The sequence below is a fragment of the Zootoca vivipara genome, chromosome 7 (assembly GCF_965207765.1).
Source record: "Zootoca vivipara chromosome 7, rZooViv2.hap1.1, whole genome shotgun sequence".
NCBI classification, from domain to species: domain Eukaryota; kingdom Metazoa; phylum Chordata; class Lepidosauria; order Squamata; family Lacertidae; genus Zootoca; species Zootoca vivipara.
This window is the reverse complement of record NC_142590.1, coordinates 62,026,826-62,048,530: the sequence shown is the minus strand read 5'-3', so window position 1 is coordinate 62,048,530 and position 21,705 is coordinate 62,026,826. Positions and strand designations below refer to the sequence as shown.

Here is a 21,705-nt window from a genome sequence, read left to right as displayed (position 1 = left end):
GCCGAGAACATGGAGGGTTGGCTTCCCTCCCCAAGCCTAAACCCAGGAGACGGGCCCTAGTGGCGGGACCTGCCACCCGTGACGCAGCTGAGCATGGCCTAGAATCAGCCGGGGCACCTTCGGGTGCGAGATCCGCCGGCCGCGGGGAGAGCCGCTTTGGGGCGCGCAGGCACGGGCAGACGGCCGTCCTCTTCCGCGGCTGCTTCGCCTGCAGCATCCTAAAGGAAAGGCTCCCCTTTGTGGCTTCATGCGCCACGTGGCTCCACCGCCACAGCTCGACCCCAGCAAGCTGCGCAGCGCCGCACTTACCTCTTTTCCCTTTCGCCGCGGTTATCACCCCGCTAAATTCAGTTCCTCGCGTGCGCCTTTTAGTTGCCATCTTCACGCGGGTTGAGATCAGCTGAGCCAAAGTTCCCAAGTTTCTCTCCTCTGGATCGGCACAGGTCCTCTGATCAAGCCCAAGCGATAACGACGGAAAGGAGTAGGAATTGTTCTAAGCAATCCACTCCGAACTTGCCTTCAGGATTATTCTAGAGTTCTTTGCGCTTCCAAACGGCCAACGAATTATTTTTACCGGTCCTGAGAGCAAACGCAACCGCTGCTGGAAGAAACAGCAGGCCATTCCTGGAGAAGGCTAGCCAGCCTTTATATAGTCGACTCTGGTCTCACCTGGCCAAAACAATAGAATTCAAATGTAAATAACATCACGTTTTAGCGCCTTTGTGAAGAAAGTTTTAAGTGCTTCACCTTAGTCCTACGATCCAATCAAAATTAACGTAGACCAGCCTTTTGAGGGGCTAATCCGATTAGCAAGAGTAGTTGCCAAGAGAGATAACCAAAACACTCTTAATGCTGTGATCCTGCCGTTTTGCTAAAGCAAGGGAAGTTCAAGTTCTTGTGAATTAAAATCTGAAAGGGGCTAACGGTCATGAGATAACATGCTCATTTATCATTGCTTTCTACAAGCATTTAGCAATTCAGTACATTTGCCTAGGGCAAAGCTAGATAAAGTTTATTATCCTTATTTTACAGATTGGTCCAACAACAGTTCAATATTTCAATATGGTACAAGTATACAGAACAAGTAGATGCACTTTTAAGTAGAAAGCCACTCTTCCTCAATTATTCCCCACTAAACAAAGTCAGTATCTGCAATAAAAATTAACAAAGATGTTAGTTTCAACTTAAAATTAATAAACCCCGAAGGCTTTGCACTGGCTACAAAGGAATGGTTTGGTTTTTTTTCCAGCTGGGACTGGATGCTCTCTAGGCCAAACGGCAGGACCCTGCAGCTCAGGGAAGCCCCAAATGACCACACCAATGATTGGGCAGCAGCAAACAAGGCTAGTTCAGAGCCCATCAGGGCTGACACTGTTCATTGCAGAATCCTTTCTTTCTTACTATTTTATGGTCAAGAGACAGCTGGCCAGGCATGTACATAATGCTCTTTAAAGAAAAAAAATAAAAAATGTATTATTCTTTTCTACTACAAAATGGTGCTTATTCCCCCCAAAAATTATTTACCACCCAGGCACGAGAAGCAAAGCTCATTTTGTTCCTGCAGTCATGATGCTATGATTTAAGTGTGTTTAAAATGCAAAACTGCACATGTTCAGAGCCCCCCCCCAACATGTGATAGCAGTGTGTGGGGAGGACATAAAAGAAGTATCAATTTGGACCTTCACAACTGAAACATCTCTCCTTACAATACAGTGGTACCTCGGTTTACGAACACCTCGGGTTACGAACTTTCGGTTTACGAACGATCGAAACCCGGAGGTAAGTAACCCAAGGTTTCCGAGGCCACGGAAGCGCTCCGGTCTTACCTCACGGGTAGAAAAGGTCTCCCAGCAGCAGCAGCAACAGCGGCTGCGGAGGAGGAGGCAGGTGGAGACTCCCGAGCCGCTTCATGGTGGAGACCCCTGCTGCAGCTCCCGCAGCCCCTGCATGACACAGCCTCTCCCCTGCTTGGCAAGCGGCGAGAGGCTTGTTGAGTTGTTTCATTGCGCCGCCGCGGCGGCCGTGGCTCTCCGTCCCTCTCGCTCCGCGGTGCCGGCGGGCGACCTTCCTCCTTCTCAGAGCAGCCGCCGCCACCACCAGGTGCCAGGAGTGGCCGGGGTGGCTCGCGGTGGCTCGCGGGGTGGCTCGTCGTCGGCTGCTTCTCTTGACCCTGTGCCGACGTCTCTCTCCACCCCGCAGGGGCGCAACGGTGAAGGTCCAGCTTCACTTATCTCGACTCCTCCGCGAGGCCGGGACTTCGCCGTCGCGCTCCTGCGACATCTCTCCACCTTCTCCGTCGCGTTCCTGGACGGCGCGACCTCCAGGAGCGCAACGGCAAAGGTGGAGAGACGTCGCAGGAGCGCGACTGGGAAGGCCCGGCTTCGCTTCTCTCAACCCCTCCGCGATGCCGGGACTTCGCCGTCGCGCTCCTGCAACGTCTCTCCACCTTCTCCGTCGCGTTCCTGGACGGCGCGACCTCCAGGAGCGCGACGGCGAAGGTGGAGAGACGTCGCAGGAGCGCGACGGCGAAGGCCCGGCTTCGCTTCTCTCAACCCCTCCGCGATGCCGGGACTTCGCCGTCGCGCTCCTGTGACATCTCTCCACCTTCTCCGGCGCGTTCCTGGACGGCGCGACCTCCAGGAGCGCGACGGCGAAGGCCCAGCCTCGTGGAGGAGTCGAGAGAAGCCGGACCTTCACCGTTGCGCCCCTGCGGGGTGGAGAGAGACGTCGGCACAGGGTCAAGAGAAGCAGCCGACGACGAGCCACACCGCGAGCCACCGCGAGCCACCCCGGCCACTCCTGGCACCTGGTGGTGGCGGCGGCTGCTCTGAGAAGGAGGAAGCAATGAAACAACTCAACAAGCCTCTCGCCGCTTGCCAAGCAGGGGAGAGACTGTGTCATGCAGGGGCTGCGGGAGCTGCAGCAGGGGTCTCCACCATGAAGCGGCTCGGGAGTCTCCACCTGCCTCCTCCTCCGCAGCCGCTGTTGCTGCTGCTGCTGGGAGACCTTTTCTACCCGTGAGGTAAGACCGGAGCGCTTCCGAAGGGAACCCCCCCCTCCGGTTTTCAGCCTCCTTAAATGAGCACAGCGCAGCGTTTCCCATTGTCAGGAACGGATTAATCCACTTTCCATGACTTTCAATGGGAAAGTTTGCTTCGGTTTATGAACACTTCGGTTTATGAACAGACTTCCGGAACCAATTGTGTTCGTAAACCGAGGTTCCACTGTATATGGGTTCAAGAGGGAAAGAGGGGCATTCTTCCCTTTTCTACTTTCCAGTACCATGTATAGCAATAAAAATGATCACATTTTAGTCTTGAAACCCTTATCTAGTACAGCAGAGAAATGTATTTTGTTATATATCCCCATTAGTGCTAAGCTGCCCATTTTACTGTAACCTACTGTCCTCTCTTGAGTACATCTCTCTTTTATAAACTGAAACATTACTTAAGAGTTTCAGGTGGAGTCTGTTAGGTACAGAAATAGCTGGGCTACTGAAGCTTAAAACCCCATTACTCGGGTTGCTTCTAGACTTCACCCATGAGAGGAGCAAAGGCAAATGTCTTGTTCTTCCTGAGTCTGCCCCTCTTTGTCATGTCTAAAGTAGAAATTTGATGCACCCTTTTGCTGTAAGATGTACACGCTATCCCCAAATTGTCTCCATTTCCCCCCCAAGTAGAGTTCCTGCTTTTTAATAGCTGCATGAGAAGCTAAAAAACAGTAAAGCTTTCCTAGCATAGGTATATAGTAGTGGAGGAGAAAGCATCACCTGTTTAGTATCTTGCTGTGCAACAGCTAAAGACACAAGGTCCAGCTACTACATGCAACATAACACACCAAGCAAATTGTTTCCTTTTAGGGAAGGTTTCTAGCTCAGTGGTTAGCGCATCTACTTTGTATACTAGAAAGCTCCATGTAGGGCTGGGAGAGAACCAGTTCTGAAATCCTGGGGAGCAGCTGCGAATTGGTGTGGACCATATTGCTGCTTAATGCATCAATGGTCTGAGTCTGACGCAGGATAAGGCAGTTTCCTGTACTGGCTATTTTCTAGTGTACGTATAATGAGTCTTAATTAAAGAGAGCAAGTTCTATTGATAGATCACCTTATTGAGGATTGGGAAGCAGAATTAGTGGCTGCCCACCAGATCTTTAATATACATTCAAAGCTCACACACAGTATATCCCAAGGATTAGGAGAATTATAGTTAGTTAAGAAAGTCTGTGAGAAGTAAACTACAGTTCCCAGGATTCTATGGGCAACAGGGGTAAATATGCTTGAAAGGTCTGGTATGCATGCAGCTGTTGGGGAGACAAGGGGGAATGCGCATCATACCCCAACACCATGGAACCACAGATCCTCAGAGAGGGGTACAGCACCTTGGCCAAACAGGAGCCATTTTTCCGTTTTAGATGCAGAGGTCAGAGGAGGGTTATTCTGTCCGTATTCACTGAATTAATCCTCTACTGACCCAGGCTGTCACCTGGAATCCGCCTGTCTCCCTTTGCATAAGCTATTACCTGAATCCCTTCACAACTTCCCTGGAAAACATGCATAATAATGCCTTAGCTCAGGAAGTCTGAGCTGACAGTGATCACGCTCTTTCACAACAGCCCCCTCCCTTACCTCTGCCCGAAGCGCTTTTCCCTTTTCCCCAGACCGACGACCTGCTGAACCTTTCCTTGATTCTACTTGAATAAAACTATGCCTTCTATAAACCTACCTGTTCCCCTGTTGCAACATAAATTTATCTGTTGTTTGACACATCAGTCTCTATACCTGGTCTCATATACGTGTGGTTTTGTCACCTTGAAAGTCTATAACATGTTAGTACGTTGCCTTAAAATATGAATGCAGTACCATGTTGAATTGTAACCTCTTTCAGTATTTGCTATTTTATTTCTGTATAAAACCTCAAGTGCACGCATCTCCCTTCTACGTACTGTTTCTATGTATCATTGTACCAAGTTATGACAGGCACTCAAATACGCAAAAATGTAACATGGATGTGAGGGACAGGGGGTATCGCGAAGTCCCTCCCCTCCTGAGTTCCAGCCCAGCCCAGAGCGCGGCTGAAAGCAGGGAAAGCTCCAGCTCAAGTGGGGAAACAGGAAGTGGTGTCCAAGGCTCTAGCAGGATAGAGGAGCCATCGTCCCAGGTGGGACAGGAAGGAGGAAGAAAGGGGGGCAGACCCATCCCCCCAACTCCGGAATTGCGCAAAAAGCGTAGGGGAAAGAGGATGGGTCTCCCCAAGTTGTTATGCTGGCGAAAGACGCGCCAAACGCCATTCGGAGGTACTGATTCAAGCTGAGAAGATGTGTCTCTGTAAATAGCTCTACCTTTAGCACTGTAAATACGCAGCACCAATAAAAAGATAAAATCCAGAGCGGTGTAGAGTCGTTACTCTGAAGTAGCCCCATCCGGCCACTATGACAGCTACCTCCGAATCCTTTTTTGGGCTACTTTGGAGTGGCCGGGATGAGCGCGCCAGAAACGGAGAAATGGCGGCAGATCGCGGAGAAAGCCCAGCAGGACCTGCAGCAACTGGCGTTGCAGGCACAGGGGGAATTAAAGGCGGCTAAGCAAGAAACGGAGAAAGTCAAAGAGGACAGGCATAACCTTGCTGAACAGGTGAGAGCACTTCAGGAGAAAGAGCAGCAGTTAAGGGCGGTAGCGGTGGACCTCCAAAACAAGTTGGATGCAGAGAAAAACAAGGGAGGAGGGGGAGCTCAACTCCAAGTGCTGCCAGGAAGGAGAGCAGGGACCCTAGTAAGCAAGTTCAATGGAGACCCGAGGGAATATCATGGCTTTGAGACTGAGATCGTGTATGCTCTTGAGCTGCACCATGATGAGTTCCCTGATGATGCGCACAGAGTAGCGTTTATTGTGGAACACCTTACTGGGGCAGCCAGGGAGTGGCTTAGACCATTAATCGCGACAAAAAATCCTTGCATGAAGGATGTCAAACTATTTTTAGAGGCTTTAAAAACCATGTATGCGTCTGATAGCCATATGGACCAGACCAAAGAGGAACTGCATAATTTACGACAAAGAACAATGACAGTTCGCGAATATTGGTCAAGATTCACCATGCTGGTGCACAGACTGGGGTGGGAACTGCACTCGCCTCCGATGGAAGCGGCGTTCTACCTGGGGTTGAATGAGGATGTGAAAGATGAGCTCTCGAGAGGTCCAAAGCCCAGTAATATGGATCAGCTGAGCAAAGCGGCTCTGGCGGTGGGGGTGAGACAGGAATCCCGGTGGAACGACAAGCAAGCAACGCGCGCAAAGCGGGCTTGGTTCCCACGGTCGCAGGAGAAGCCACTCCCCCAACAGCCATCTCACGCCATGCCAGGGGCCAGCCAAGACCAGGAACCCATGCAAATTGATAGCGCGCGCGGGGGCTTTTCAAACCCCAGCGGCGCCAAGACGCAAGGAGGGAAGAGGCGGGAATTGCTTTCTCTGCAACTCCCCTCAGCATCTCGTCATAGACTGCCCACATCGCAGGGAATGGCAAGGAAAGGCGGGAACGGTTGTGCCCTCCCCCACTGACGCAGCACCACAGCAGGGAAACGAGACAGCCTGTCTGCAGGAGACAAGGGGCAGCAGCCAGGCGCAATCGGCAAACAACAGCCCCAACCCACCCACCCGCACAGCGAGGAGCAGCGCCAGCCCCCCCCCCAGAGCAGGGGTGGTTCTAGAAGTGACGCTAACGCTCCCTAATGGGTATCCCCTGGCGGTCCTCGCGTTAATCGATTCGGGGGCGTCGGCCAACTTCTTTTCGAGAAACTTTGCAGAAGCGCACCAGATCCAACTTCTGCAGCTGGATTTTCCCCTGCACGTCTCCACCATTGACGGCAGGGAGTTGCTGGGAGGGGCCATCACCCACCAGACCCCCCCCCCATGAGAATGACGGTGGGGCGACACTCAGAGACACTGGCATTCAACGTCACCACCAGAAGCTAAAAAACAGTAAAGCTTTCCTAGCATAGGTATATAGTAACATGGGGAGAAAACCTTATAAAAAGGAGAGCCTCCCTTTGTTCTGGGTTCTTCACTCCGACTTGTTGCGTGAGGGGGAACCGCTGTTGCAACAGCTCTTTATTTAATTAATAAAGCGCCTTGCTTTGAAAGTCCTGGCTTGGTCTCTGTCATTGCAATTGGTAAGGGACATTTAATTACGTCTACTTGCCAGGGCTCCTGGACTCTACCTGGACGTCTCTCCACCTTCGCCGTTGCGCTCCTGGAGGTCGCGCCGTCCAGGAACGCGACGGAGAAGGTGGAGAGACGTCGCAGGAGCGCGACGGCGAAGGCCCAGCCTCGCGGAGGAGTCGAGAGAAGCCGGACCTTCACCGTTGCGCCCCTGCGGGGTGGAGAGAGACGTCGGCACAGGGTCAAGAGAAGCAGCCGACGACGAGCCACACCGCGAGCCATCGCGAGCCACCCCGGCCACTCCTGGCACCTGGTGGTGGCGGCGGCTGCTCTGAGAAGGAGGAAGGTCGCCCGCCGGCACCGCGGGGCGAGAGGGACGGAGAGCCGCGGCCGCCGCCGCGGCGCAATGAAACAACTCAACAAGCCTCTCGCCGCTTGCCAAGCAGGGGAGAGACTGTGTCATGCAGGGGCTGCGGGAGCTGCAGCAGGGGTCTCCACCATGAAGCGGCTCGGGAGTCTCCACCTGCCTCCTCCTCCGCAGCCGCTGTTGCTGCTGCTGCTGGGAGACCTTTTCTACCCGTGAGGTAAGACCGGAGCGCTTCCGAAGGGAACCCCCCCCTCCGGTTTTCAGCCTCCTTAAATGAGCACAGCGCAGCGTTTCCCATTGTCAGGAACGGATTAATCCACTTTCCATGACTTTCAATGGGAAAGTTTGCTTCGGTTTATGAACACTTCGGTTTATGAACAGACTTCCGGAACCAATTGTGTTCGTAAACCGAGGTTCCACTGTATATGGGTTCAAGAGGGAAAGAGGGGCATTCTTCCCTTTTCTACTTTCCAGTACCATGTATAGCAATAAAAATGATCACATTTTAGTCTTGAAACCCTTATCTAGTACAGCAGAGAAATGTATTTTGTTATATATCCCCATTAGTGCTAAGCTGCCCATTTTACTGTAACCTACTGTCCTCTCTTGAGTACATCTCTCTTTTATAAACTGAAACATTACTTAAGAGTTTCAGGTGGAGTCTGTTAGGCACAGAAATAGCTGGGCTACTGAAGCTTAAAACCCCAATACTCGGGTTGCTTCTAGACTTCACCCATGAGAGGAGCAAAGGCAAATGTCTTGTTCTTCCTGAGTCTGCCCCTCTTTGTCATGTCTAAAGTAGAAATTTGATGCACCCTTTTGCTGTAAGATGTACACGCTATCCCCAAATTGTCTCCATTTCCCCCCCAAGTAGAGTTCCTGCTTTTTAATAGCTGCATGAGAAGCTAAAAAACAGTAAAGCTTTCCTAGCATAGGTATATAGTAGTGGAGGAGAAAGCATCACCTGTTTAGTATCTTGCTGTGCAACAGCTAAAGACACAAGGTCCAGCTACTACATGCAACATAACACACCAAGCAAATTGTTTCCTTTTAGGGAAGGTTTCTAGCTCAGTGGTTAGCGCATCTACTTTGTATACTAGAAAGCTCCATGTAGGGCTGGGAGAGAACCAGTTCTGAAATCCTGGGGAGCAGCTGCGAATTGGTGTGGACCATATTGCTGCTTAATGCATCAATGGTCTGAGTCTGACGCAGGATAAGGCAGTTTCCTGTACTGGCTATTTTCTAGTGTACGTATAATGAGTCTTAATTAAAGAGAGCAAGTTCTATTGATAGATCACCTTATTGAGGATTGGGAAGCAGAATTAGTGGCTGCCCACCAGATCTTTAATATACATTCAAAGCTCACACACAGTATATCCCAAGGATTAGGAGAATTATAGTTAGTTAAGAAAGTCTGTGAGAAGTAAACTACAGTTCCCAGGATTCTATGGGCAACAGGGGTAAATATGCTTGAAAGGTCTGGTATGCATGCAGCTGTTGGGGAGACAAGGGGGAATGCGCATCATACCCCAACACCATGGAACCACAGATCCTCAGAGAGGGGTACAGCACCTTGGCCAAACAGGAGCCATTTTTCCGTTTTAGATGCAGAGGTCAGAGGAGGGTTATTCTGTCCGTATTCACTGAATTAATCCTCTACTGACCCAGGCTGTCACCTGGAATCCGCCTGTCTCCCTTTGCATAAGCTATTACCTGAATCCCTTCACAACTTCCCTGGAAAACATGCATAATAATGCCTTAGCTCAGGAAGTCTGAGCTGACAGTGATCACGCTCTTTCACAACAGCCCCCTCCCTTACCTCTGCCCGAAGCGCTTTTCCCTTTTCCCTTTTCCCCAGACCGACGACCTGCTGAACCTTTCCTTGATTCTACTTGAATAAAACTATGCCTTCTATAAACCTACCTGTTCCCCTGTTGCAACATAAATTTATCTGTTGTTTGACACATCAGTCTCTATACCTGGTCTCATATACGTGTGGTTTTGTCACCTTGAAAGTCTATAACATGTTAGTACGTTGCCTTAAAATATGAATGCAGTACCATGTTGAATTGTAACCTCTTTCAGTATTTGCTATTTTATTTCTGTATAAAACCTCAAGTGCACGCATCTCCCTTCTACGTACTGTTTCTATGTATCATTGTACCAAGTTATGACAGGCACTCAAATACGCAAAAATGTAACATGGATGTGAGGGACAGGGGGTATCGCGAAGTCCCTCCCCTCCTGAGTTCCAGCCCAGCCCAGAGCGCGGCTGAAAGCAGGGAAAGCTCCAGCTCAAGTGGGGAAACAGGAAGTGGTGTCCAAGGCTCTAGCAGGGTAGAGGAGCCATCGTCCCAGGTGGGACAGGAAGGAGGAAGAAAGGGGGGCAGACCCATCCCCCCAACTCCGGAATTGCGCAAAAAGCGTAGGGGAAAGAGGATGGGTCTCCCCAAGTTGTTATGCTGGCGAAAGACGCGCCAAACGCCATTCGGAGGTACTGATTCAAGCTGAGAAGATGTGTCTCTGTAAATAGCTCTACCTTTAGCACTGTAAATACGCAGCACCAATAAAAAGATAAAATCCAGAGCGGTGTAGAGTCGTTACTCTGAAGTAGCCCCATCCGGCCACTATGACAGCTACCTCCGAATCCTTTTTTGGGCTACTTTGGAGTGGCCGGGATGAGCGCGCCAGAAACGGAGAAATGGCGGCAGATCGCGGAGAAAGCCCAGCAGGACCTGCAGCAACTGGCGTTGCAGGCACAGGGGGAATTAAAGGCGGCTAAGCAAGAAACGGAGAAAGTCAAAGAGGACAGGCATAACCTTGCTGAACAGGTGAGAGCACTTCAGGAGAAAGAGCAGCAGTTAAGGGCGGTAGCGGTGGACCTCCAAAACAAGTTGGATGCAGAGAAAAACAAGGGAGGAGGGGGAGCCCAACTCCAAGTGCTGCCAGGAAGGAGAGCAGGGACCCTAGTAAGCAAGTTCAATGGAGACCCGAGGGAATATCATGGCTTTGAGACTGAGATCGTGTATGCTCTTGAGCTGCACCATGATGAGTTCCCTGATGATGCGCACAGAGTAGCGTTTATTGTGGAACACCTTACCGGGGCAGCCAGGGAGTGGCTTAGACCGTTAATCGCGACAAAAAATCCTTGCATGAAGGATGTCAAACTATTTTTAGAGGCTTTAAAAACCATGTATGCGTCTGATAGCCATATGGACCAGACCAAAGAGGAACTGCATAATTTACGACAAAGAACAATGACAGTTCGCGAATATTGGTCAAGATTCACCATGCTGGTGCACAGACTGGGGTGGGAACTGCACTCGCCTCCGATGGAAGCGGCGTTCTACCTGGGGTTGAATGAGGATGTGAAAGATGAGCTCTCGAGAGGTCCAAAGCCCAGTAATATGGATCAGCTGAGCAAAGCGGCTCTGGCGGTGGGGGTGAGACAGGAATCCCGGTGGAACGACAAGCAAGCAACGCGCGCAAAGCGGGCTTGGTTCCCACGGTCGCAGGAGAAGCCACTCCCCCAACAGCCATCTCACGCCATGCCAGGGGCCAGCCAAGACCAGGAACCCATGCAAATTGATAGCGCGCGCGGGGGCTTTTCAAACCCCAGCGGCGCCAAGACGCAAGGAGGGAAGAGGCGGGAATTGCTTTCTCTGCAACTCCCCTCAGCATCTCGTCATAGACTGCCCACATCGCAGGGAATGGCAAGGAAAGGCGGGAACGGTTGTGCCCTCCCCCACTGACGCAGCACCACAGCAGGGAAACGAGACAGCCTGGCTGCAGGAGACAAGGGGCAGCAGCCAGGCACAATCGGCAAACAACAGCCCCAACCCACCCACCCGCACAGCGAGGAGCAGCGCCAGCCCCCCCCCCAGAGCAGGGGTGGTTCTAGAAGTGACGCTAACGCTCCCTAATGGGTATCCCCTGGCGGTCCTCGCGTTAATCGATTCGGGGGCGTCGGCCAACTTCTTTTCGAGAAACTTTGCAGAAGCGCACCAGATCCAACTTCTGCAGCTGGATTTTCCCCTGCACGTCTCCACCATTGACGGCAGGGAGTTGCTAGGAGGGGCCATCACCCACCAGACCCCCCCCATGAGAATGACGGTGGGGCGACACTCAGAGACACTGGCATTCAACGTCACCACCAGAAGCTAAAAAACAGTAAAGCTTTCCTAGCATAGGTATATAGTAACATGGGGAGAAAACCTTATAAAAAGGAGAGCCTCCCTTTGTTCTGGGTTCTTCACTCCGACTTGTTGCGTGAGGGGGAACCGCTGTTGCAACAGCTCTTTATTTAATTAATAAAGCGCCTTGCTTTGAACGTCCTGGCTTGGTCTCTGTCATTGCAATTGGTAAGGGACATTTAATTACGTCTACTTGCCAGGGCTCATGGACTCTACCTGGACGTCTCTCCACCTTCGCCGTTGCGCTCCTGGAGGTCGCGCCGTCCAGGAACGCGACGGAGAAGGTGGAGAGACGTCGCAGGAGCGCTGCTCTGAGAAGGAGGAAGGTTATACTCTGCACATGAAATATTATTCTAATTTCTTAATGTAAAGCTTTGAACCACTGAGGGGAAACAACCTCAGAGTTTTGTCTTCTGAGTAGTAGTTAGTTAGTTTTTAAATGGATTTTCTCAGGTTTTGTTTTATGAATACTGTATACCTATACATTTTAGGAACATTTCCTGACGGATTTTCACATGAAATAATTTTCCCTTTCCAGCAGGATACTGAGATTCAGGGTGCTGAGAAAGAATTTGTAGTTCTTTCAGAAACTTAATGCAAGGGGGGACGCCACTTAAACAAGCCCCCCCACACACACACTTGGAAATTCATAGAAAATTGCTGTCTTCTCTTCATTCTACCAGTTGACAGACTATGCAAACTAAAGGCTCTATTGTTCTTTCTAAGCAGATGAACTTACACTCACATTTGCATTTCAGCCCCAAGCATTACCTCTATGTTAATCCCACATAACCCGAGTGTTTTGCCCCTTTTCTTCCACAGCACAAAAAAAAGAGTGAGGAAATACAAACAGTAATTTCTTTTCTCCTCTATTATTATTTCTTTGGCTTTGACGCTTCTCTTTAGCTTATAAATAATCTGCTTCCATTTATTAAATCGGTTTTTCCATTATGTCTATGAAATTATTCTAACAATAACCATGTATTGTTTTGTAACTTTATTTTGTCAGGTAGTCTTGCCTGAGTAATTCTTATTAATTGATATGTGGCTAGTTTGAGATACTTGCGCAACTTTAGATTCCTACTCTCTTTATTTTCATTTGAGATCCTCATTATTAGAAATTGTGTGTTTTAGCATTTATTTATTTATTGGTCAGTGGAAGGGGTGGAAGTGCTGTGTAAATGTTTGTTGTTTGTAAGAGGCTGTAAAAGGCCAATCTTTCTCCAGAGAGTAAAAGAGGGTGTGTGTGTGTGTGTGCATACCTACCCCTTTCTGTACAGAAAGGGGGAGCAGGAAGGGAAAAGGGAGATTGTAACTCTGAAAATGTTTGTTTGTGAACTCACAATGTTTAAGGTCTGTGTAACAAGGGAGCCATGCGCTCTGTATGTAATGTTTCTGCTGCAACCAGCCTCGTTGAGCACAACTGCTCTTTGCAAGCTAAAATGCAGCGTCCTTTTTTCATTAAGCCTTAGGTAGGTCTCCCTCTGAGAGAAAAATGTTGTTCTGAGGAATCCTATTAAGTATTAGGACCATGTGACTATGAAATATGGTGTTCCTTCTAGGGAAGTGTTATTAAAAGTAGAGGCTCCATAGCCAGCAAATGTCTAAGTCAGTTTAACCTTGATTCAGTTGGACAGAATGGTTTTAGTAAGGAAGTAAATTCCCTTTTAAAACTGTTTATCCAATCTTAAGGTTTGCTAAAGGCTTCTATATAATATTGGTACTTTTAATCTTCCCCTTCCTTCTGTTTCCCTTAGTACATATGTGTTTCCTTCCCAGTTAGGCGTCTGTACTCAAATGTATGTGTATCCTGCTTCGAAAGGGCAGTGATAGTGTTGAGATCCCCATATTTCAGAAGGGATGGACTAGATTACTCAAGATCCCTTCCAACCCTACCAATCTAATGCAAGGGGGGGTTAAATGAGGAAATTGTATGTTGTATGTGATGCGAAGGTGCTAGGTTGGGAGAAGGAGAGAAAGAGAATGTGTTTGTAAATACTGAAAAGTGAGTTTAAATTCTGGTGGTGTAGTGTAATGGGGTGAAGAAGGATGGAAAGATGGGTCTTTCATCAGAGTTTGGAGTGAAGAATTTGAGAGGTGCCATTTAGAAAGAGGTAGAGATGGTATATCATACATTGAAAATTAATGTCTGGGGGTTTTTCACCATGTTGTCAGCTATTTTTAAACTGCAAAAGTCCAGCCAACAGTTTAAGCACATGAATTAATATTCAAGTATAATGAGCCTTGGCCATCCCTGTAAAATAAAGGCCAGAAAATTTTGTCTGGAAATGGTAAGGCTGAAAATGAATGAGAATGCAAAGGATTTTATGAAGTCTGCCTCTGGCCATGATTACCCATACATAAGGGGGGCAGGGAATTTAGTCTGCCCATGGCTGTAATTAATAATAATAATAATAAACCCAAACATTTGCAATTATGAATTATGACTGGTCATTTCACTCATACATAAGAGAGTGGATGATTTTCTGCTAATGACCAGAAGGGAAAGCACACTAATAATAATAATCCACATTTGTGACATTTTTTGAATACAAGTCTGTACCCCAAACCCTGTAGATAAAGGGGCAAACCTAGATTTATTTTGTCTGGGGTATGATATGTTTATTTGGTGACATCATTAGGAGTTTAATCTGACCCAACTTTTATTGCAGCTTCCAAGTTAGTTTAAGATTTTTAAGCCAGCTTCTTAAGCAGCAAGAAACAAGAAACAATGTATCAAATTGTATTAGGACTCCAAACTAGGAAAACGGATTTAAACTGGCTTTGGAAAGACACTGCTAGGTTTCTGTCTTTTGTTTGAAATCTAACCCTATTTTAAAATCTACTCCCCCCCCCTTCCCTTCCTTTATTCAGATGGTAATTTTGTCAAGAGGTGCAGCACTTTAAAAAAAAGTACAATAGACTGCCAAATCATGAGCTCTGTACACGCACAGAGACTATGTCAGCTTGAAGAGAAAGAGAGAGGAGAAAAGGAGGTTTTAACTTAAGAGGTGTCAAGGTTATACTCTGCACATGAAATATTATTCTAATTTCTTAATGTAAAGCTTTGAACCACTGAGGGGAAACAACCTCAGAGTTTTGTCTTCTGAGTAGTAGTTAGTTAGTTTTTAAATGGATTTTCTCAGGTTTTGTTTTATGAATACTGTATACCTATACATTTTAGGAACATTTCCTGACGGATTTTCACATGAAATAATTTTCCCTTTCCAGCAGGATACTGAGATTCAGGGTGCTGAGAAAGAATTTGTAGTTCTTTCAGAAACTTAATGCAAGGGGGGACGCCACTTAAACAAGCCCCCCCCCACACACTTGGAAATTCATAGAAAATTGCTGTCTTCTCTTCATTCTACCAGTTGACAGACTATGCAAACTAAAGGCTCTATTGTTCTTTCTAAGCAGATGAACTTACACTCACATTTGCATTTCAGCCCCAAGCATTACCTCTATGTTAATCCCACATAACCCGAGTGTTTTGCCCCTTTTCTTCCACAGCACAAAAAAAAGAGTGAGGAAATACAAACAGTAATTTCTTTTCTCCTCTATTATTATTTCTTTGGCTTTGACGCTTCTCTTTAGCTTATAAATAATCTGCTTCCATTTATTAAATCGGTTTTTCCATTATGTCTATGAAATTATTCTAACAATAACCATGTATTGTTTTGTAACTTTATTTTGTCAGGTAGTCTTGCCTGAGTAATTCTTATTAATTGATATGTGGCTAGTTTGAGATACTTGCGCAACTTTAGATTCCTACTCTCTTTATTTTCATTTGAGATGCTCATTATTAGAAATTGTGTGTTTTAGCATTTATTTATTTATTGGTCAGTGGAAGGGGTGGAAGTGCTGTGTAAATGTTTGTTGTTTGTAAGAGGCTGTAAAAGGCCAATCTTTCTCCAGAGAGTAAAAGAGGGTGTGTGTGTGTGTGTGCATACCTACCCCTTTCTGTACAGAAAGGGGGAGCAGGAAGGGAAAAGGGAGATTGTAACTCTGAAAATGTTTGTTTGTGAACTCACAATGTTTAAGGTCTGTGTAACAAGGGAGCCATGCGCTCTGTATGTAATGTTTCTGCTGCAACCAGCCTCGTTGAGCACAACTGCTCTTTGCAAGCTAAAATGCAGCGTCCTTTTTTCATTAAGCCTTAGGTAGGTCTCCCTCTGAGAGAAAAATGTTGTTCTGAGGAATCCTATTAAGTATTAGGACCATGTGACTATGAAATATGGTGTTCCTTCTAGGGAAGTGTTATTAAAAGTAGAGGCTCCATAGCCAGCAAATGTCTAAGTCAGTTTAACCTTGAATTCAGTTGGACAGAATGGTTTTAGTAAGGAAGTAAATTCCCTTTTAAAACTGTTTATCCAATCTTAAGGTTTGCTAAAGGCTTCTATATAATATTGGTACTTTTAATCTTCCCCTTCCTTCTGTTTCCCTTAGTACATATGTGTTTCCTTCCCAGTTAGGCGTCTGTACTCAAATGTATGTGTATCCTGCTTCGAAAGGGCAGTGATAGTGTTGAGATCCCCATATTTCAGAAGGGATGGACTAGATTACTCAAGATCCCTTCCAACCCTACCAATCTACGTCCTGGCTTGGTCTCTGTCATTGCAATTGGTAAGGGACATTTAATTACGTCTACTTGCCAGGGCTGGGCTCCTGGACTCTATCTGGGTCAGGACCCACTTCTTCCTGGGACCGTGAGGCTCCCCCCAAATTTCTACAACACAGCCAATGTCACATTCTTACGAGGAATGTTTAACTCTGAAAGCAGTGTTGCAACCAGAAACAATATTTTACAAGGGAAGGTGGCTGAAAGTTAAACCCTTAACAAGAACACAGCCAGGAGGGGACCAGGGAGCTGCTAAGAAAACTGCAGAACCATTTCTAGTCTGTCTGCCAACCTAAGAGTCATAAAGTCCTAAACCTTTGAAATTCATAAAGTTTCCTTCCAAGCCAGTACCTGGCATAGAGGCATTAACATGATAAAAAGGGGGTTGGTTAATGGCCCATCTGAGAGGAATTTTGGGGCCTGGGCAGACAGAGGTTGCCATGGTGATGAAGTGTGTGTTTGAGGTGACAGGAAAAGAGAATATTTAGAGCAAGGTGTGCTGGGAAGAAGAAGGAGAGAAAAAAGACTGAGATCCATCTTGTGTAGGTTTGGCTGGCTGGGAGAGATGCCAATGGTTCCACTGCTGATGGTCTGGGCACTGACCAGATCAAAACCTGCTTTCCTTCAGCAAACTGGCTGCATCATGCTTTTTCAGAGTATAGCACAAGTGCAAGATATGAACTTTCCTGTTGTATGTATGTATGTATGTATGTATGTATGTATGTATGTATGTATGTATGTATTAGACATACGGTACATATTACATTCACAAGGACCAAAGCAGGTATGGTGACACTATGTTGGGGTTGCCATATTTCCAAAAGTGAAAAGCCTGACACTTTTTTGGGCAAAGATTTTGACAAACTGCTTCCAGCTATGTCTGGGAAATTCCGGACGTATTTCCTACTATGTGGAGATTAGAACATACCTCACATGAGTAGAAATGAGTACTTTTTCAAGGTACTGTACAGTATTTGATTGGTTATTACAGGCCACCAAGATTAGAATGTTATGCACATACTTACATAGGTGTTAGGGGAAATTCTGGATGTGAGGCTGCTCAGCCACCCAGCTCATCAGGCAAGAGCCCGCGGTCCACTGCGGAATAAAGGAAGGAGTCCAGTCCAGCCAAAGAGCTAACAAAGACTGGGTTCTGGGGGAGTAAGAATAAGAAGAATGGGGAAAACATCAAAGTACAAGAATTGGGACAAAAGAGGGAGAGGGGGAAAGGATGGGCTGTTTTGAAATGGGCAAGAGAGGGAATAGGGTGAAATTTATACGAAAACATTCACAAGGGATTGATAGAACGGTATGAAAATGGACTGTGATAAGGAACTGGTCGGGGTTTGCAGGGGAATGACAACCGGGGGAGGGAGGGGGGTAATAATTACAACGTTTTCTAGGGTAAGGATATGTTTAAATATCAAGGATGAGGTAGTTAGAAATTTCTTTAGGGTACCTATAGGCTAAGGGGTGCTTTAGTTAAATGTTTATACAGTGGAACCTCGGTTTACGAACACCTCGGTTTACGAACTTTAGGTTTACGAACCATCATAAACCGGAAGTGTAAACCGAGGTTTCCGAGGCCTGGGCAGCAGCTGCGGAGGCACTCCAATGCCTTCGCGAGCACGGAGCAATGCGAGCGCACACAGAGGGTGCCGGCTGCTTTCCCCTCCTGCTCCCGACGCCGCTCCCCGACCCCCAACTCACCTCCGCCACCACCGAGCCAGGCCGCCCACCCTGCTTGGGCTTGATCCTGCGCGCCTGGCTGCCGCCTCCTACATGTCTGCCTTGCTCAGTCCACCGGCGGCAAGGGAAGGGAAAAAAAAGAGAGCGTAGGGCCTTATCTTTTAACTGTCGGGCTTATTTACTGGGGGGGGGGCGTTCATACCTCGGGGCCCCGCAGAAGTTTAAAGCGGCATGCACGGAGCTTTCGCTAACCCCTGGCCTGAAGCAGCACCCGCCGGCAGAGGCTGTGGCCTTCGAAGGAAGCACTTTCTTCCTCAGGGCGCTGCAGTTCGTTTAAAAGGGCTGCTGGGAACTGCACCTCCGCGAGGGGATAAAGCTCAGAGCCTGGGATTCTTTCGAGGGAGGAACAAAACGGCAGAGGCTGTAGGAATCAGGCTCATTTCGATCCCCTCAGAAAACCTCCATGTGCTTTATCCCCTCGCGGAGGTGCAGTTCCCGGCAGCCCTTTTAAACGAACCGCAGCGCCCTGAGGAAGAAAGCTGAGGTTGAGCTGCCATTGCCGGGCTGCTGCATGCCCAGCAGGGCCAGGATCTCGTGCCGCTGTCGCCCACTGAGGCGTCGCTGCTGGGGTGGTGCTGCTGCTTCTGTGGGCCAGAAGCAGGCTGCTGCCGGGCTGCTGCTGGTCAGGGCAGGACACGTCCGGGGCTGAGGTCTGCCCAGCAGGGCCAGGATCTTGTGCCGCTCTTGCCCGCTGAGGCGTCGCTGCTGGGGCTGCTGCTGCTGCTGTGAACAGGAGGTGGCAGCGCGGCTTGACGCCCGGCGGGCCCAAGGCTCTCCCGCCAGCAGCAGCCAAGGTGTGGGTGAAGGCGCTGAGTCTCTCGGACACAGCAGCGGGCCCTTTCCCAGAGCAGTCCACCACCACCCCGTCCCTATCGCAGCTGCAGGAAAGCAGGCGGGGAGGAGGGGAAGCTCCTCGGCTGGGCCCAGGCAAGCTTGCGAAGCCCCAGGTGAAAAATCTGAGCAGCGGCAGGCATCGCGAGACCTGCCCTCGGCACCAAGACCTGCCCGCGGGGTCGCTCGGGCAATCCGGGGAGCCGCCGAGATGGGGTCTCCCTTCGAGGGGGAAAGGGCCAAGTCCAGTCAGCCGCTCGTTCGCTTCCTTCTCCGCAGGCCCTTCTTCGCCTGAGCGGAGTCCTTGCTATCGTGGCCAGCTGGCTGCCTGGCTCCCCACCTCAGCGCTCCGCGTCAGCAGCAGCCGAGTCATCTTTGCTTTCCCCTTCCTCCTCCCCTCAGCAAACCCCCCGACACTTCAGCGGCTCCCCTTCCTTTCCCTCCGTGGAGAGGCAGCAGCTCGTCGTCAATCGTCTCTTTTCCCAGAGCCATGGGAGTGCTTCCGTGGCTGCGCCCCAGTCGTGGAAGCGCTCCCATGATGGCTCCGCGAGTTCAAGTAATTTTTTTTTACAATACTGTACCATTTTATTTATTTTATATTACAGTACATTAATTATTGCCATCATTTTATGGCTCAATGGTCTTGTTAGACAGTAAAATTCGTGTAAAATTGGTGCTTTAGGGGGTGTTTTTCATCATCTGGAACGGATTAATCCACTTTCCATTACTTTCAATGGGAAAGTTCGCTTCGGTTTATGAACACTTCGGTTTATGAACAGACTTCCGGAACCAATTGTGTTCATAAACCGAGGTACCACTGTATAAGTGAATTTGAGATGACAAGAAAAAATTAGTTGATGTTGTAAAGATTGAGAATGTATCATTAGAGAAAATTATTAATCTAGGAAGATTGCAAAAGTTGAAGGGAAAAAAAAGAACTCGGGTAGGGAGGGACGAGAGAGTCGCTGACTTAAGAAGTATGCCTAGATAAGACTGGAATTATTTTTTTGCTTTTTTTTCTCCTTTTTTCTTCTTTTTTCTTTTTTACTCTTTTGGGTGTTGCTTGATTTTTTCTTTTCTTTTTTCAGCAACGTCCACTTATATTCTTGTTTTTTTTCCTCTGTTTTTTTCCCCTTCTTTTTAGTGTTTTGAGTAAGATAAAAATTTGTGTGATGATAATATGATGGTTGTATAAAATTTGGAAAATTCAATAAAAATCATTTTTTTAAAAAGAAAAGAAAAGGAAGGAGTCCAGCCACCAACCGAAGCAAAATAGCAAGGTTTATTGCGCAACAGGTTCAAGCCAAGACTGAACACTGAGAACAGGTTTACAAGAACTTTTAAAACTTCCCACTTCAATTCCATAATACATTTCAAATTGTCATTCCTACATCATAGTTACATAGCTAAATGTCAGAAAAGGGGAGGTACATACAATATTAACATACTGGTAAACAAGATTAACATAAGGGTAATGGTTAAGGGCAAAAGTAAATGTGTGATAAGTACCGGGAGGAACTTCTTGAGTATTCACAGGAAAAGAACAATAAGGTCCTGGTTTTGCATCGTCTGCCACCTGGGTGGGTCTGGTGATGGGATTAGGCTTGGCCAACAAAGTTCCTCTGGGCACTTCCTGGAGTCCCTTTTCAAGGGCAAAATAGCGTTGGAATGAGGGAAAATGCAGTTTGTTTTGTTTCTGCCTTTTGTGTGTACTCAGGTGTCAAAGTTAGCTCTCCTCCATCGTGGCACAGCAGCAACAATCCCTGGTGAATCCCCTTAGGGCTTTCATATTGACCATGTCACATACCATAGCTGCCACAGGTTTGGACATGTCATGAGAGAGATGCCTTTGCCTTGGGCTTTCCATGGGATTTTTATTATAATTATATAGGTGTTGGTCTTGCACTGTAGGGAGTTGCTCACTTGCTCTTAAAGGGAGAAAGCTACTTGTACCTTGGATACACTTGCCCAATTAGAACTTAGCCCAATTAGAATTTATACAGCCCTATGGCTCTAAAAGTTTCAAATCAGTCTGTAAAAAAAAACTATTCTGGAAAGGGCACATGTCCAAATTAGTCCATTTAACTCTATAAGGGATCATTCCTGCTAAATCAAAGCATATACATCTTCATATATCTGCTGTTTTCATGGATCCTGAATGTTCTCCTTGGTAAAATGAGTTAAAACAATTTAAAATGTGTATAGAAGGCTGGCACACTGCAGAGTGCCAGGTGGGATAAGGAAATGTGGTCATAAATTGATCTGATCCAAATTTTGACTACGAAATAGCCTGATCTATTAGAAAACATAAAATGCATGATAATCCTCCATTGGGTGTGTAGGAAATAAGACACTAAAACACTAAACATAAAACAATTACACACAAAAATTGCCCCCCCCTTTGTGAAAATAAGACATTTGTCAGACATAGTTCAATGTTTCTGCATAATATCACACAACATAAATCATAATTATATATCAGTTGCAAATCTTGAGGCAATCGTGATCTTGAGACGATTCTTGCTGCTTTTCTATATCCTTTGAATCCTAGGGCAGAGTCTTGAGGTCAAAAGGAGAGAATATGTCCTTATAATTCAATTTTTCAACAACCTCCCCCCCCAACAATAGGTAAAATTCCTGTTGAGTTTAGTGGGACATTTCTGAGTACTGTATACATGCATATAATCGAGCTAAAGCACAGCAAAACTACAATTTATATAGGTCATAAATTTAATTGTAATTATGGCTTCAGGGGACCCCCAATAATCTAATCTTATTATTATTTTTTAGTATG

At 47.5% G+C, this 21,705-nt stretch overlaps 1 protein-coding gene across 4 annotated transcripts in view; it reads right to left on the bottom strand.

Moving 5' to 3' along the window:
- Positions 1-603, bottom strand: part of HIPK1 (homeodomain interacting protein kinase 1) — a 41,055-nt gene extending 40,452 nt beyond the window's left edge. For all 4 annotated transcript variants that reach the window (XM_035121699.3, XM_035121700.3, XM_035121702.3 and 1 more), the window contains exon 1: positions 310-603. In XM_035121699.3, coding sequence (XP_034977590.1) covers positions 310-379 — 70 coding nt within the window. In that variant the 5' untranslated portion in view covers positions 380-603. The remainder of the gene's footprint in view (positions 1-309) is intronic.
- Positions 604-21,705: the final 21,102 nt, after the last annotated feature.